The following is a 15,155-nucleotide window of genomic DNA, read 5'->3' as shown; positions in this document are numbered from 1 at the left end:
GGTCAGGTATACTCCAGACGGAAGGCCGAAGTCATGTCCTTCAGAAGCGAAAGAAGAGTAGGCTGTACTAGGATATGGGTTCACGGAGCCATCATGAAAGATATTGCCTGCAGACGACCCATTCCCTCCGGCGACCCTTTGTGTGCGGAGGTGGTGTGAGCATACTATCAGACGCTGGGTCGGCCTGAAGGATCCATCATTCGACCAAGGATATCATCCAAGCGCTACGGAGTACTTTCGGAGAATCAGCACCCCTGCACAAAGCATTGTCATGGTGAATTGCTATGCCAAAAGCTGACAGAGTTTGAGACTCGCTGACGATGGGATTCATGCTAATGACGGTCCGGAAGAGCTTTCACGTAACACTGGTGAACAACATCCCACTCGGGAAGCCGAGAATATGTGACCTAGGAATGAGATGATTATCAAAGCCATTAAATGCCTCGCAGTCAGGGCCCCTGGTATGTGTCTTCACTAGTAGACTCCATCTTCATTCGTCCCCGCCTTCAATGCCCATCATTTTAGGTTTGAAATCAAGATTGAGTGCCGCCTAGTTTTCAAGCAAGCCAGCATCGCAAAGTCCGGTGTTGAGATTCTTCACCGGGAGCATTCTGGGGAAGGTGGGAAAGGCGCGAAGTGGTCGGGTCGCGATTGTCAACTGGATTGGAGCACAAGAATCGTCAGAGCCGAAGCCGGGATTGAGGGGGTCTCGGTGATTTATCGGGCTGAGAGCCAATCAGCGTGCGCTCATCATCTGATCGTCTGGCTGCCAGGCCTCTCAGGCATCAATACGGTACTCGGCAGTATCCACTCCCGTCTCTCCGGTGCAACAAATCATCGTTGGAGAATCCCCAGGCTCCCCCGCCAACTGGGGTCGATGCTTCTCCAGTTGTCCTCGCCTACAATAAGGTGCTGTACCAGCCCAACGATATCTTCAATCAGGTAGGTGCTTTCTCGTTACCTGCCCCATTCTCTCCTCTTCTTCGGTCATTATGAACTCAATTCGCTCGCTAGCTTTGCCGATTCTCCGCAATCCATAAAAATGTATCTCCGTTGGCCCCTTACACGTCGGGAATTCACCGGCGCAATGAGCCTTCAGATACGGTCGCACAGCGTCATGTCAATAGGAGGCTACTCCAGTGATGATCTGGTCGCCTCAGCCCAGCTATGTATAAATAACACGAGAATTCCTTGAATACATATAGGTTATAGCTGCTCCATTCTCATCAATGATTACGCGACCGTGCCTCGAGCCTCTTTAAGCGAGCCATGGTGAAGTTGACGGATCTCCTCGCCAGAGCCTGGCTTGTCCCTCTGGCTTATGGAGCGAGCCAGTCGCTCTTATCCACCACTACCCCTTCGCAACCTCAGTTCACCATACCTGCTTCCGCAGATGTCGGTGCGCAGCTGATTGCCAACATCGATGATCCACAGGCTGCCAACGCGCAGTCGGTTTGTCCGGGCTACAAGGCTTCAAGAGTGCAGCACAATCCACGTGGATTCACTGCCAGTCTTCAGCTCGCGGGCAGGCCATGTAACGTATACGGCACAGATGTTGACTCCTTGACACTGTCTGTGGAGTACCAGGATTCGGATCGATTGAACATTCAGATTCTCCCCACTCATGTTGACTCCACAAATGCGTCCTGGTACTTTCTTTCAGAGAATCTGGTGCCTAGACCCAAGGCTTCTTTGAATGCATCTGTTTCCGACAGCGATCTTTCTGTGACATGGTCAAATGAGCCGTCGTTCAATTTCAAGGTGATCCGAAATGCTACAGGCGACGCTCTCTTCAGTACAGAAGGCACCGTACTTGTTTATGAAGATCAATTTATCGAATTTGTAACGGCTCTTCCTGAGGAGTATAACCTGTATGGCCTCGGGGAGCATATCACCCAATTCCGCCTTCAGAGAGATGCTAATCTCACCATATACCCTTCAGATGATGGGACTCCTATTGACAAGTGAGTGTCGATTGAATCCGCATCTTTTGGCTCCACTCCTGACACTTACTCTTCCCAGAAATATCTACGGCCAGCATCCCTTCTATCTGGATACAAGGTATTACAAGGGAAACAGGCAGAATGGGTCTTATGTTCCGGTCAAAAGCAGCGAGACCGATGCCTCGCAAGAATATATTTCCCTCTCCCATGGCGTGTTTCTGAGAAACTCTCATGGGCTAGAGATACTCCTCCGGCCCCAGAAATTGATCTGGCGGACCCTAGGTGGAGGAATCGATTTGACCTTCTACTCCGGCCCAAACCCGGCCGATGTCACCAGGCAATATCTTACCAGCACCGTGGGATTACCGGCCATGCAACAATACAGTACTCTTGGATTCCACCAATGTCGCTGGGGCTACAACAACTGGTCGGATCTGGCAGACGTTGTTGCGAATTTTGAGAAATTCGAGATCCCGCTGGAATATATCTGGTGCGTATTGTACCTGTCCATTATGTCTGAAACCGGTCTAACATCTATATAGGACCGATATCGACTACATGCACGGATATCGCAACTTCGATAACGATCAGAATCGTTTTTCCTACAGCGAGGGCGACGAATTTCTCAGCAAGTTACATGAGAGTGGACGCTACTATGTACCCATTGTTGATGCGGCACTCTACATTCCGAATCCCGAAAATGCCTCTGACGCGTAAGTGTACAGTGTCAACTTATACAACTGTCTTTGTGCTAATAAGCAATGCAGATACGCTACATATGACAGAGGAGCTGCAGATGACGTCTTCCTCAAGAACCCCGATGGTAGCCTCTATATCGGAGCCGTCTGGCCAGGATATACAGTCTTCCCTGACTGGCATCATCCCAAGGCAGTGGAGTTCTGGGCCAACGAACTTGTCATCTGGTCGAAGAAAGTGGCGTTCGATGGAGTGTGGTACGACATGTCTGAAGTTTCATCCTTCTGTGTCGGTAGCTGTGGCACCGGGAACCTGACTCTAAACCCGGCACACCCACCGTTCCTTCTTCCCGGTGAGCCCGGCGATATCATATATGACTACCCGGAGGCTTTTAATATTACCAACGCTACAGAGGCGGCGTCAGCGTCGGCGGGCGCTTCCAGTCAGGCCGCAGCAACCGCAACCAGCACGTCGACCTCGGTGTCATATCTGCGCACAACGCCGACGCCTGGTGTTCGCAATGTGGAGCACCCACCCTATGTAATCAACCATGATCAAGAAGGCCATGATCTCAGCGTCCATGCAGTGTCGCCAAATGCAACCCATGTTGATGGTGTTGAGGAATATGATGTGCACGGTCTCTACGGGCATCAAGGATTGAACGCTACCTACCAAGGTCTGCTTGAGGTCTGGTCTCATGAGCGGCGGCCATTTATCATTGGCCGCTCAACTTTCGCTGGCTCTGGCAAATGGGCGGGACACTGGGGCGGTGACAATTATTCCAAATGGTGGTCCATGTACTACTCCATCTCGCAAGCCCTTTCCTTCTCGCTCTTCGGCATTCCCATGTTTGGTGCTGACACCTGTGGGTTCACCGGGAACTCGGATGAGGAGCTCTGCAACCGATGGATGCAACTGTCCGCATTCTTTCCATTCTACCGAAACCACAATGAGCTCTCCACAATCCCACAGGAGCCTTATCGGTGGGCTTCTGTTATTGAAGCGAGCAAGTCCGCGATGAGAATCCGGTACGCTATCTTACCTTACTTTTATACGTTGTTTGACCTGGCCCACACTACGGGGTCCACTGTAATGCGCGCACTTTCCTGGGAGTTCCCCAACGACCCAACTTTGGCTGCGGTTGAGACCCAATTCATGGTTGGGCCGGCCATCATGGTGATTCCGGTATTGGAGCCTCTGGTCAATACGGTCAAGGGCGTATTCCCGGGGGTTGGACATGGCGAAGTGTGGTACGACTGGTACACCCAGGCTGCAGTTGATGCGAAGCCCGGAGTCAACACGACCATCTCGGCACCATTGGGCCACATCCCGGTTTATGTACGAGGTGGAAACATCTTGCCGATGCAAGAGCCAGCATTGACCACTCGTGAAGCCCGGCAAACTCCCTGGGCTTTGCTGGCCGCACTTGGAAGCAACGGAACCGCGTCGGGGCAGCTCTACCTCGATGATGGGGAGAGCATTTATCCCAATGCCACACTTCGTGTGGGCTTCACCGCATCACGGTCAAGCCTGCGCTCGTCAGCGCAAGGGAGATGGAAAGAAAGGAACCCGCTTGCTAATGTGACGGTGCTCGGAGTGAACAAGGAGCCCTCTGCGGTGACTCTCAATGGAAAGACAGTATCGCCAGGATCCATCACATACAACTCTACGTCGCAGGTTCTGTTCGTTGGGGGGTTGCAGAACTTGACGAATGGCGGCGCATGGGCGGAGAACTGGGTGCTGGAATGGTAGTGTCAGACACAAGCCAGGTGTGCGCGTACAGCATGCAAGATAGGTACGGCGGTTAATGTCCTGCAATGTAGCTCTTTGGTTAGAATTCAAATTTCAGCATCAACCTTTGTTTTACCGCCCACCACGGCAATCTTGCATGACTATGTTCTGTTAACGGGCCTGACAACACCAGCAACGAGTCACCAGGGATGGTACTCTTTCTGACGGGCAGCTCTGTATAGTGGTTGCCAAGAAGGCCGCCGGGAAGGAAACCGCCGGTCTGTGGCCTCTATTCGCTTGAGGAACCCTGCCAGTCAACGACATCCACCCATGATCGCCAGGGCCCGATAGTTTTCCCCCGCATCCTAATCGATTCATAGATGAAGTCTTTCATTCCCATCTAGCTGACGGTCGGGTACATTGTTGATAGGCCGCCCAGTTTCCAAGACACGGAGACGCATGTAATCGCTATTTATAGTTCTGGGATCGGACCCGTCGAATAATCTTCCGATAGTAAATGACAACTCACATTGTCATGTTGGCCTTACTCAATCCAAAGGAACCGACCGGCTTTGGATAGCCTAGTATAAATCATATCATCCTCCCTTCATTAGAGCGGATTGCTCCTCAAATATAGTTATAGTCTTACAGAAACTGACCAGAAGAATGATAATCATTCTGTTCTTCCTCGGTTTCTTGGCCACTGCCCTGGCAGCCACGCCTGCAGAATGGCGCTCCCAGTCGATCTATTTTCTGCTGACCGATCGCTTTGCGCGAACAGATAATTCTACCACTGCTTCATGTGATTTGAGCGCCCGGGTTAGTCGCAGCATGAGCTAGATCTTCCCAATGACCCACTGACAAACTTAGCAATATTGCGGTGGATCCTGGCAGGGCATCATCAATCAGGTCGGTCCATCCATCGTTGCAGCACTATTTCTATCAACGTCAGTTAGGGAATTTAACATTCATTAGCTGGATTATATCCAAGGAATGGGCTTTACAGCGATCTGGATAACACCAGTAACTGAACAGATCCCCCAAGATACCGGTTACGGACAGGCATATCACGGATACTGGCAGCAGGATGCGTGAGCTGTTACCTCTACCACCCCAGTAATATACTCCCTTCTTACCATGCAGACAGTTACTCTCTCAACTCCCACTATGGTACAGCAGACGACCTCAAAGCTCTGGCTTCAGCTCTTCACTCACGGGGCATGTACCTCATGGTGGACGTCGTTGCCAATCATATGGTATGTTCTCAGTCCTCCAGGATGTTGGCTTCATATCTGACAACGATAGGGTCACAATGGCACGGGGAACTCTGTGGACTACAGTGTCTATAGACCGTTTAACTCGCAAAAGTACTTTCACAACCTCTGTTGGATCTCTAATTACGATAATCAGACAAACGTTGAAGACTGCTGGCTAGGCGACAACACCGTTGCCTTGCCGGATCTCGACACTACCCGTACGGATGTAAAAGATATGTGGTATGACTGGGTCGAGACGCTTGTCTCTAACTACTCCGGTATCTACTTCACTATTTGCTACCATTTATAGGACATAGACTAACAGGTATCAAGTCGACGGTCTCCGTATAGACACAGTCAAGAACGTTCAGAAGAACTTCTGGCCCGGCTACAATAATGCTTCAGGCGTATATTGTATCGGAGAAGTCTTCGATGGAGATGCCGCATACACCTGTCCTTATCAGGATGACTTGGACGGAGTGCTCAATTACCCAATGTAAGCCCTACATATATCCCCAATGAATGCTCGCCAATGACTTGCAATAGGTATTATCCACTCCTCCGGGCTTTCGAATCCACCAACGGCAGTATCAGCGACCTCTATAACATGATCAACACCGTTAAATCCACCTGCAGAGATTCTACGCTTCTGGGGACTTTCGTCGAGAACCACGATAACCCTCGCTTCGCCAAGTAAGCATCCCCTTCCAATTTCATCATAACGAGCACATTAGCTTACCCCCAGAAGCTACACAAGCGACATGTCCTTAGCCAAAAATGCCGCAACATTCACCATCCTAGCCGACGGGATCCCCATTATATACGCCGGTCAGGAGCAGCATTATAGTGGCGGCAACGATCCCTATAACCGCGAAGCGACGTGGCTTTCAGGCTACAAGACCACCAGCGAGCTCTACACGCATATCGCCACGTCGAACAAGATCCGTACCCACGCTATAAGCCAAGACAGCGGATATCTCACCTACAAAGTGAGCCACCATTGAGTCCTTGCGTTACGTAGTACATCTAACTGTGGAAATCTATCGCAGAACTACCCGATCTACCAAGACACCTCGACTCTTGCCATGCGCAAAGGCTACAACGGCACCCAAACCATCACGGTCCTGTCCAATCTCGGCGCCTCAGGGTCCTCGTACACTCTCTCCCTCCCGGGAACCGGCTACACCGCTGGTCAAAAGGTCATGGAGATATATACCTGCTCGAATCTGACAGTCGACTCAAATGGCTCGGTGCCAGTTCCCATGAAGAGCGGATTACCACGGATCCTCTATCCCGCAGATAAGTTGGTTAATGGAAGCTCATTTTGCAGTTAGTTCCTACCTACCTGTTTGAAAAATCCATGTTTATCTGCGTGTCTTTCACATACATTGGTTGTGAATTGATGAATTGATACTTCGGCACAGGTTCCGCGATAAGCGTCTTCAAGCATGCAGGAGGAGTGATGTTGTTCTTGAGCTACACTATGTAAGTGTATCATTCGCTAGACGATGACCCCCCTTTGTGGTCTACGGAGTAGATGCTGACATTGATATGTAGAATTTTCACTCAGGTGCTTCTTGCTATGATGACGTGATTGGGATGTCTCAGTGCGTTCTGTCCTATCATTATATTTTAATTTGCGATGGGATGATTCTATGTGTAATGGATTCTTCAAGAACTTTTTATATAATGTCTTTTTACATGTAGGATGGATAAAATATATACCACCGACGTAGTAATCATCCCTAGTAATCCTTAGTGTATCAAAGCCAAGGTCGGTCACTACAACCACACGAAACAACGGATCAAACTTAACTACTACTTACTATCATCAAAACCCAGCCAATCTCCACAGCAAATCAATAATACTATATACAAACATGGATAGATCCTATTTTATCCAAAAAAAAGGAAGAAAAGAAAAGAAACCAGAAAAAGAGAAAAACGAAACGCCTACTTTCCTCCATCGAGTATTTTCATCCGAAAACCACCCATCTACGGGCGGGGCAAGCGAGATGAACAACCTACCTTACCTACCATCTGCAGCATCAATCAATCAATCAATCAATCCGATCATCCTGTCAAATCCCCATCCATACACAGACTGTAATATGATAATACACAACTAATTAAACCTACTACTCTACTCCAAAAATTTAAATAAATTAAATCAACAAGAAGAAAAAAAAATAAGTTTATCCCTCTAACACACCCCCCCTCTCCTTCCACCTTACTACCCTCCTTTCTCTGCATACATAGATAGATATTTAGGTAGTGATCGACTTATAAGAAAAACTAATAGGTAAGTAGTAATTCTCTGCCCCCCTCCTCGATAACTCGTTAGTTAGTTAAGTAGTCACTGACTGACTGACTGACTGTACTGCAGTGCAGTGCAGCAATGCAGCAGCCACCGCATCATCATCATCAGTACGGGAAGTTGGAGTGGAGTGGAGTAAAAGGGGGGTCACAGACATGATGATGATCGATCGGAGAATTATCTATCCATCTTCTCTTTGTTGATGATTAACTACTAAGTACTCTTTCCTAATATGTACTAATCTGACAATAGTAGTAGTAGTATAGATTGGTTCCTTGCTCGCACCCCTCTCCTCCCCTCTCCCTCTGGGGTACTAGGAATGACATGGAATGTTCAGTTGTTGTCTTCCCGCGGAAGCACGGAACGGTCCGAAGAGGAGGATAGGATAGGATAATACTAGGCAGGCATCGGGGATTTATCCGATTAGGAAATGGTGGCTGGCTGGGGCTACTGCAGCCTGGCGGTCTGTGGTAGGAGTAGTAGTTTGGCATGTGAAGGTAACTATTGTAAGTCGTGAGGAAAGCAAGCGGCACTCGCTCAATTACGTGATGATTCGTGGCACGGGCCCCTCCCTCTAGATAGGCATGTGCAGGAAGGCAACTAACTAAATAAGTAACTCCCTGATGGATCCGGTGGTAGTGGTAGTGGATCATGCATTAAAATATATTATTTTATCGTTGTTTAGTACCAGGCCTTGGATATTATCATTTTCGTTGCACGTCATCATGCTAGATTCAGCCCAGTCCATGGGCAGAAACTAAACCACCACACCACTGCAGGCAGGTTAGCCCGGGTGGTACTACTGCTACTACCATACCCACTCCCCACTTGTGTATGTCCTTTCCAGCTCGATTGCAATTAGTTACTCACAGCGTCGCTGACCGATACGCTGCTAGCCCAGTCACAGGCATTCCGTTGAGTATCCCATCCGGAAAAGAACTCGGCATGACTTCTGGCATCAGTTGCTCGAAGCCGTACCCCTCGATCATGCCATCCATGAGCGGTGGCATGAACGGTGCTTGACCCATGCTCATCTTACGACTGTCGCCGTAGGATGATAACGGAGACCCTTTGACCGTGGACGACGGATCATTGCATTCCGCACTGCTACATCGCCGCTTGAACTCGGCGACCATGCACGAAAACCGGTATGCGATGTGGTCTTCGTTGGGGGAGAGATGCAGCAGGAACATCTGCACCTGCTCGATGAGTGGGTCCATAAGGTTGAAGTCGCACAGGTTCAGAGCAGCGTAGCCGACAATGAAGTAGACCTGGTCGACAAGGCTCAACGCGGTAGAGTACCGGATCTGGAGGAACCGCGATATAATCAGACGTGAGGTTTGCAGAACCTCAGATGCGAGCCTGTCGGATCTGGGCTGAAGCCTCATTGCTGTGCGGTGAAGGAGTGTCTGGCAGAACCAAAGGCTCAGCTCCAATGTGGAACTTTCGCCGGCTGTTTCTCTCGTCAGTGGTAGTCCCCGGGAGACACTGGCAGGCTTCTTACAGAAAAGGTGAGCCCACTCCCTCTTCCATCGCTCGATTTCCTCATAGTCAAGGTCCGCTAGCCGCATTCGACTGCTACTGCTCTGGAGCCGCAATGTAATCAAATAGAGCTGTATTTCTGCGACAACCTTGGCGTCTTCCAGGGTTGCTGCTGGGTGCTCCAGTATCCGTGGGCAGTGATCAAGGTACCTCTGCTGGATATGGAATGGACGCGCATTGCCAACCGCAAAACTAAGGCTTGTTAGCTATATTGGGGACTGGAGGTATCAGGTGGAACCCACTGTAGCTGTGTCAAGCAATACGTATTCCATAGCCGCAGCTGCGCAGCCGTTTCATTGTCCACCACGACTTCCGAGGGCGCATAGTTGATGAATTCAAGCGCGATAATCGCATGGTTGATTGAGATGCCACTCAACAGCCAGCTGTCCATGGGTGGCTCTTTCTGGGCGGTTGCCGGCCAGAGACAGAGAAGTGCAAGTGCTTGGAGCGTCTCATACTTCAGGGGAGGTTTCTCCCACAAGATATTGACTACCGCATGTCGCACTTGAAGATATAGAGCGTGCACAGCAGACGCTGGTATCCCCGGGACATAGCGTGAAGCTAGAAGGCATGCAGTATTATACAGTAGAGAGTCGGGGGCTTTCATGTCATTGTGGATATCGGAGAGATTGTAAATGGAAACGCAGGCACCGAAGTGATCGACAAACCTGAATTGCGCCAAGTATTAGCAGCTATCTTGGTAATTGGCTATCAGGTATGCTCATACGTTTGCAACAATTTGAGGGATAGTTTGGAGTCGATAGCGCCCTTGGCGGCACCGTCACTGGAGAGAGGAGAGTCAACGGGGGAAGTCTCTGCTTCTCCGAAGAAGTCGGACTGGAGGTCCTGAATGAGGCGAACGGGCTTAGGCAGGAAGGGAGACGACGGGCTTCCCTCCATGGAGGCAGTATCATCCGTCATGATACTTTTTGTCAAGTGCGGAACCGAAGTATTTGCGAAACCTGGGGAGTGATCTAACATCTGCCGCATCATGCCCGTCATCTCCCTCATGGACCGTTCTAGGGAGGTGAGGCGCTCCTCAATGGAGGGAATTGCCGAGGTGGCGTCTGGCCACATCGCAGCACTGTCTTGGAACCGATCGGTCGTTTCTGGCAGCTTACAATCGATCCTACAGATATTGTGGACTGTCAGCGAAGTTTGGACAGTTACACTTCACGACTAATTTCATGTCGCGCCCAGAAGGGCAAACAAAGTTCAACTGGCAGGTACGAGTCACTACTGACCTTAGAGATAGACAGCGACGGCACGCATGACCGCGTGGATCTAGATCACATCTTGTTTTAAGCTTCCGACATGTGTGACAGGCAGTCATGGATCGTCGTATCCGGCCTTTCGGACGAGCTGTGTCGGAATGAGGAGCTAGTCGCCTGCCATCCTCGGCAACGTCCAAGCTCTTGTGCTCCCATGAAGAAGGGGTCTCGTATTTGATCTCGTCCACGGTGCGAGTCATGTCATCAAACAAAGTCCAGTTTGGACCAATTGATGCAGGCAATTTGGAGAGTAGTGTAGAATAAAGCCAAGAGGGCAAAAGAGGCAAAAAAAGCAGTAGAATAGTTACTACGCGCAGGCCATCGAGGGGCGGGCAGGTGGAGAGACGAATAGTGCCTTTTAACAGTTGGCGGCCAACCCTGGAAATGGGATTGTGCTCGCCAGCTGGGAATTGACGAAATTGGCTTTGGTTAGATTGGTTATGGGTCCGTCCAGTCCGTTCTTGACCTGGGGTAGACGCTAAATGACGGCAGCACAGCGGCCAGCCAATCCATGTCCCTGCAGGTCTTCTAGAAAGATAGAAACAATGGGTCGCGATACTGGCCAGTCACCCTGGCAGGGGGTCTGATTGGCATGCGCTATGGTATTCTCCGAGTCTCCGATGTAAACCGGATCGTAACTAAATCCCGCTGCTTCCAGGGAGGGGGGTTGGGACCAAAATGACGCCGGTGGAAAGTGGGAAATTAGTGAGGAACTGCCGCTGAAGTTTGGCGTTGATTTGCTCGGTTCCCTGCTTATCATGAAGATATGGATCGGGCGGAAGTCCAGGATAAGAAGGTCAGTAACTCGCGTGTATCTTTGGCTGATGGTCTTTTGGAACTGATGACGGCTTTTCTTTTTCCTCTTTTTTTTTAATAAAAAAATAATAATAATAAACAAAATTAGCTTTTTATGATCGCTCCTCCAATTTCTCCTCTCCCCTTATCCGTTCCACATTGATGGTCAGGCATGACAGCGGTTGGAGATTGACGGGGAGAAAGTAACCGCGTGAACCAAAGGAAAATCAAAAAGCGATCATGTAGATCTTAACGAGAAGGAGTTTCTCTCGACAAGACCATAGGCGACTGACCATAGGTAATTACCTTATAAGATTCCTCAAATGGTCTTTCTAGCACCAAGGAGAGAAAATTTTTCCTCTTGTCTCATCTCTACACTTGAACGGCGCATGCTGCAATGCGACATAGAATGCCTGCCCTGGCGGCTATCAACGGAATTATTGTTGGACTGTTAGCAAGGATGCACGTTGATATTATCACATCCATGTCTAGACCCGAAGCCAGAAAAGCATAATCTATGCAGGTCCAGCGTTTGTGGTGCCAGTGTGCCCAGGCGTCTTCCACAACAGCAGCCCGTGGGGGATCCTCAGGAATGATTCGAGCCACCAGGATCATGGCGGAGCTCCTACTGGTCCACTCCATCCCTGTTGTTATGTCCGTACAATGCTTTTAGATCATACCGTCTTTTTCCTCCTTATCACATCATTCCTTATCATATGTTCACAATCCGGGACGGAGGAGGCATATCGGTCCAACATTGGCTGTTGACCCATAATCGACAGGCACCCGCGTTAAGGTCAGCAGAAGTGGTGGACCCAGCACGCGGTGGAGCCCGGGTTGTCTGAGCAAGGCTTGTCTTCGGGGGAGTGGTCGAGCTCTCTGGGGCCTTCGACACAGATATCACATACACCACAGCGAATCAGCAACCCCTCATTAGTAACTAGTTTATTTCGCAAAACAGACTAGTATTGCAAGCTAGGCTTGCTTCAGGCCCAAATTTGCTGCTTCTTGGTTTTTGACAAGTGCAATGATGGGGCATGAATATTATTCCGTCTGTTCTTAAGCGTTGCAAGTAGTAGGGACACCCTGAACCTCGGCTTCACGGCCGTTAGGTCAATTTGGGAATGGGGCGCGTCGGCTCGCAGCGCCGGCTCCATAGTACAAGGCGCAATTTGGTTAGCGCTTGCCAATTACCGTTCCTCTCTCCTGCTCCAGGATTCCACTTCCAGGCGCCAGTAGGCAAGAAGGGCGGGTGAGGGGGTGGGAAAGTAAAATGGCAACCAACAGTGCGCTTTGTATCGGTGAATGGTGCCATTCCAAGTTGCTTTTTCCACCTTCCTGAGATGGTCCAGTGGGAAACTCTGATGGGAGTAACCAACCATCGGAGGTCGACGAGGCTAGCCGTGCGTTCCCCACTGGCCTGATAGAATGGTTGCATTCGGGAATGAGTGGCACATGTCTCACTTGTTAGTTATCATGAAATGATGTGTCAATGTTTTAACGTTATTAGCCATGAACACGCTCGACACTAGAGACCAACGATAGAGGCAATTTCTCCGTACTCCGGGCCACTTCATTGTTCATATTCTTTATTGGGAGGCATTTTGAGAATCGGATATCTCCGAATCACCAGGTCGTAGAAGTCTGTATCCCACCCTTATCGAAGCCGTACCTGCAGCTAAATTAAGTCAGCTTATTAAAATCACAATGAACTGTTCGGCGGCTTTGATTTCGGAAGGCCCAAGAAGGAACGCCGAGTATATCCTTGCTCACCTCATACGCTAAGATTTAGTAACCTCTGGATTCGTCTGTCCATGGCTATTCCCGGCTGCAGGTTAATATCGGATGGCGGTTCGGCCACTAGACACGTCGTCATCGGAAGACGTAGGCTCTCAGGCAGGATATTCAGGGGAGTTCAACGGCCAGACCATAATCCCTGCGAACATGGTTGATAGGAACAGACTGAGAGTTGACAATCGTAGGCATGTGTTCATGAGTATGCCGAGGAAGTAAAGGAGGGGAGCTGGTAGAAGATGAGGCAGCGACGATCCAGGAAGTTCTTTGTAGACACATGATCGCCGGTCACGCCTTAGGCTCAGTTTGTCTGTTTTGTCTGCTTTGCTCGTTGCCGGAAATCAGGTGGCGTTTTTTTCGCAGTCAATCAACTTTCCTCTGCATTTTCCTTCATCCAAAGTCACTTCTGCTCTCAATTGAAGCTTCACATCCACCAAGAAGAGCAGATGGTGTCCACTTTATATATGCCAATGCTACGGTTCCCCCTGGCCCCTTCCAAGTGCTCCATAACATGTCTGGAAATTAGGTACACAGAAACAACACCTAGCCACAGGTCAACTCCACGAGCGGCAACCGTCGGCTCAGCGGCAAGACACGGCATCGTGGCCGGAGTACCTGCCAAACTCCGTAGCTGAGGTTGCATAGGGGTTAATTACACCCTGGTCCGTCTTCAGAACCAAGCATTACTCCTTCCTCTCTCTCTCTCCGTTAGCGAAGACACGCTCCCCGAGCTCACATCCAAGCGTCTGCCATCACTGTATCCGCCTCCAGATGTGCGGGAAGTGGATAACCCGGGCACCCGGGATGACTCCACGGGCTTCGCGTCGATCACGCCGCAAATCTCGTACATCTGCGCTTGTCAAGTCAGGAATGATAATCGGACTATCAGATAGCCAAGCAAAGCTTGGCCTTCTGGTTGACGCGTGCAGAACAATGCCGAAGACCGGTGGGCCCGTGGTGTTTTAGTCGTACTGCACACTACCTTGTGCGAACCGGAATCTTGCCGATGACCCTGTGGGCTTCTAGCCAGTTCGAGAAGGTCCACAACGCCAGACACGTTCATTCATTGCAGAAACGTCGGACTACCGATCCGATACCGCTTCCAGATGGCCCCAGGAACGGGAGCGCAGGCTGCGTGCAGAATTGCTGCCCCGTGTCATGATCGATTGGTCCATCATGGGAGATTAGCCCAGATCCTATTCGTTGTCTTGTCCAGGATAGAAGTGGCCATGACCAGGCAGACTTGATGTATGATTGGCTATCCTTGGATTATGCTCATTTAGTCGAGAAGAACACATGGCCACTCATGTATCCCGGATTGAGGATGGGTCCATGCAATATCCGCGCTACTATGACACTGGGTAATCACTGATATGCCGTTGGCTCTTGAGAGTAACCCCAGACGGAGGCCTGCATATGCCCGGGGCCACTAACATCTATAGGATAGCAGGCTTTGCTCGTCAGTCGCCCTATCAACTGCTGATACCTTCCCGGGTGGCACCGAGCATTCCCGGGTACCGGTAGCGCTATTGGACCCTGGCAATTGTTTCCACAGTGTCAACCGGATGTGCATACCCGTTAGGAGTGAAGTGGCGCCAATATAATATTCAGCAGCATCTGGAACTATAGTCGGCCAGAGTCTATCCCATTTTCGTGGCCGGTCCGAGTGAGCTATAGTGGCGCTTACGATCTTACCCGGTACCTGATGCCCGCAAGCGATAGGGACACAGGTATGCGCCGTAGTGATATGATAAGCTTAGCTTCACGGTTCGTGTGTGCTCGGATCGAGCTCTTTACATTTCACATGCCC

General features: G+C 50.1%; 4 protein-coding genes across 4 annotated transcripts; 2 read left to right on the top strand and 2 right to left on the bottom strand.

The window, feature by feature from the left end:
• The first annotated feature begins 951 nt into the window (after positions 1–951).
• On the top strand, positions 952–4,736 carry BO88DRAFT_356931 (glycoside hydrolase family 31 protein). The gene is made up of 4 exons (XM_025703747.1): positions 952–1,964; positions 2,023–2,433; positions 2,486–2,656; positions 2,711–4,736. The coding sequence occupies exons 1-4, from the start codon at positions 1,270–1,272 to the stop codon at positions 4,389–4,391; spliced, it is 2,958 nt and encodes a 985-aa protein (XP_025567215.1). The 5' UTR covers positions 952–1,269; the 3' UTR covers positions 4,392–4,736.
• Positions 4,737–5,036: 300 nt separating this feature from the next.
• On the top strand, positions 5,037–6,960 carry BO88DRAFT_331350 (alpha-amylase; the record flags this gene model as incomplete). The annotated part of the gene is made up of 9 exons (XM_025702671.1): positions 5,037–5,189; positions 5,241–5,279; positions 5,346–5,461; positions 5,518–5,626; positions 5,676–5,904; positions 5,960–6,122; positions 6,173–6,319; positions 6,375–6,615; positions 6,676–6,960. 9 exons carry the CDS (start codon positions 5,037–5,039, stop codon positions 6,958–6,960), a joined length of 1,482 nt encoding a protein of 493 aa, XP_025567214.1.
• Positions 6,961–8,809: 1,849 nt separating this feature from the next.
• Positions 8,810–10,956, bottom strand: BO88DRAFT_410834 (uncharacterized protein; the record flags this gene model as incomplete). Its single annotated transcript, XM_025708017.1, has 4 exons — positions 8,810–9,677; positions 9,728–10,153; positions 10,213–10,614; positions 10,730–10,956. 4 exons carry the CDS (start codon positions 10,954–10,956, stop codon positions 8,810–8,812), a joined length of 1,923 nt encoding a protein of 640 aa, XP_025567213.1.
• Positions 10,957–13,769: 2,813 nt separating this feature from the next.
• On the bottom strand, positions 13,770–14,408 carry BO88DRAFT_421807 (uncharacterized protein; the record flags this gene model as incomplete). Its single annotated transcript, XM_025708544.1, has 3 exons — positions 13,770–13,976; positions 14,155–14,227; positions 14,290–14,408. The coding sequence occupies 3 exons, from the start codon at positions 14,406–14,408 to the stop codon at positions 13,770–13,772; spliced, it is 399 nt and encodes a 132-aa protein (XP_025567212.1).
• Positions 14,409–15,155: the final 747 nt, after the last annotated feature.

Source organism: Aspergillus vadensis, assembly GCF_003184925.1.
Source record: "Aspergillus vadensis CBS 113365 unplaced genomic scaffold BO88scaffold_2, whole genome shotgun sequence".
NCBI lineage: Eukaryota > Fungi > Ascomycota > Eurotiomycetes > Eurotiales > Aspergillaceae > Aspergillus > Aspergillus vadensis.
Note: the sequence above shows the minus strand (reverse complement) of the source record. Positions and strands in the feature narration are given on the sequence as shown.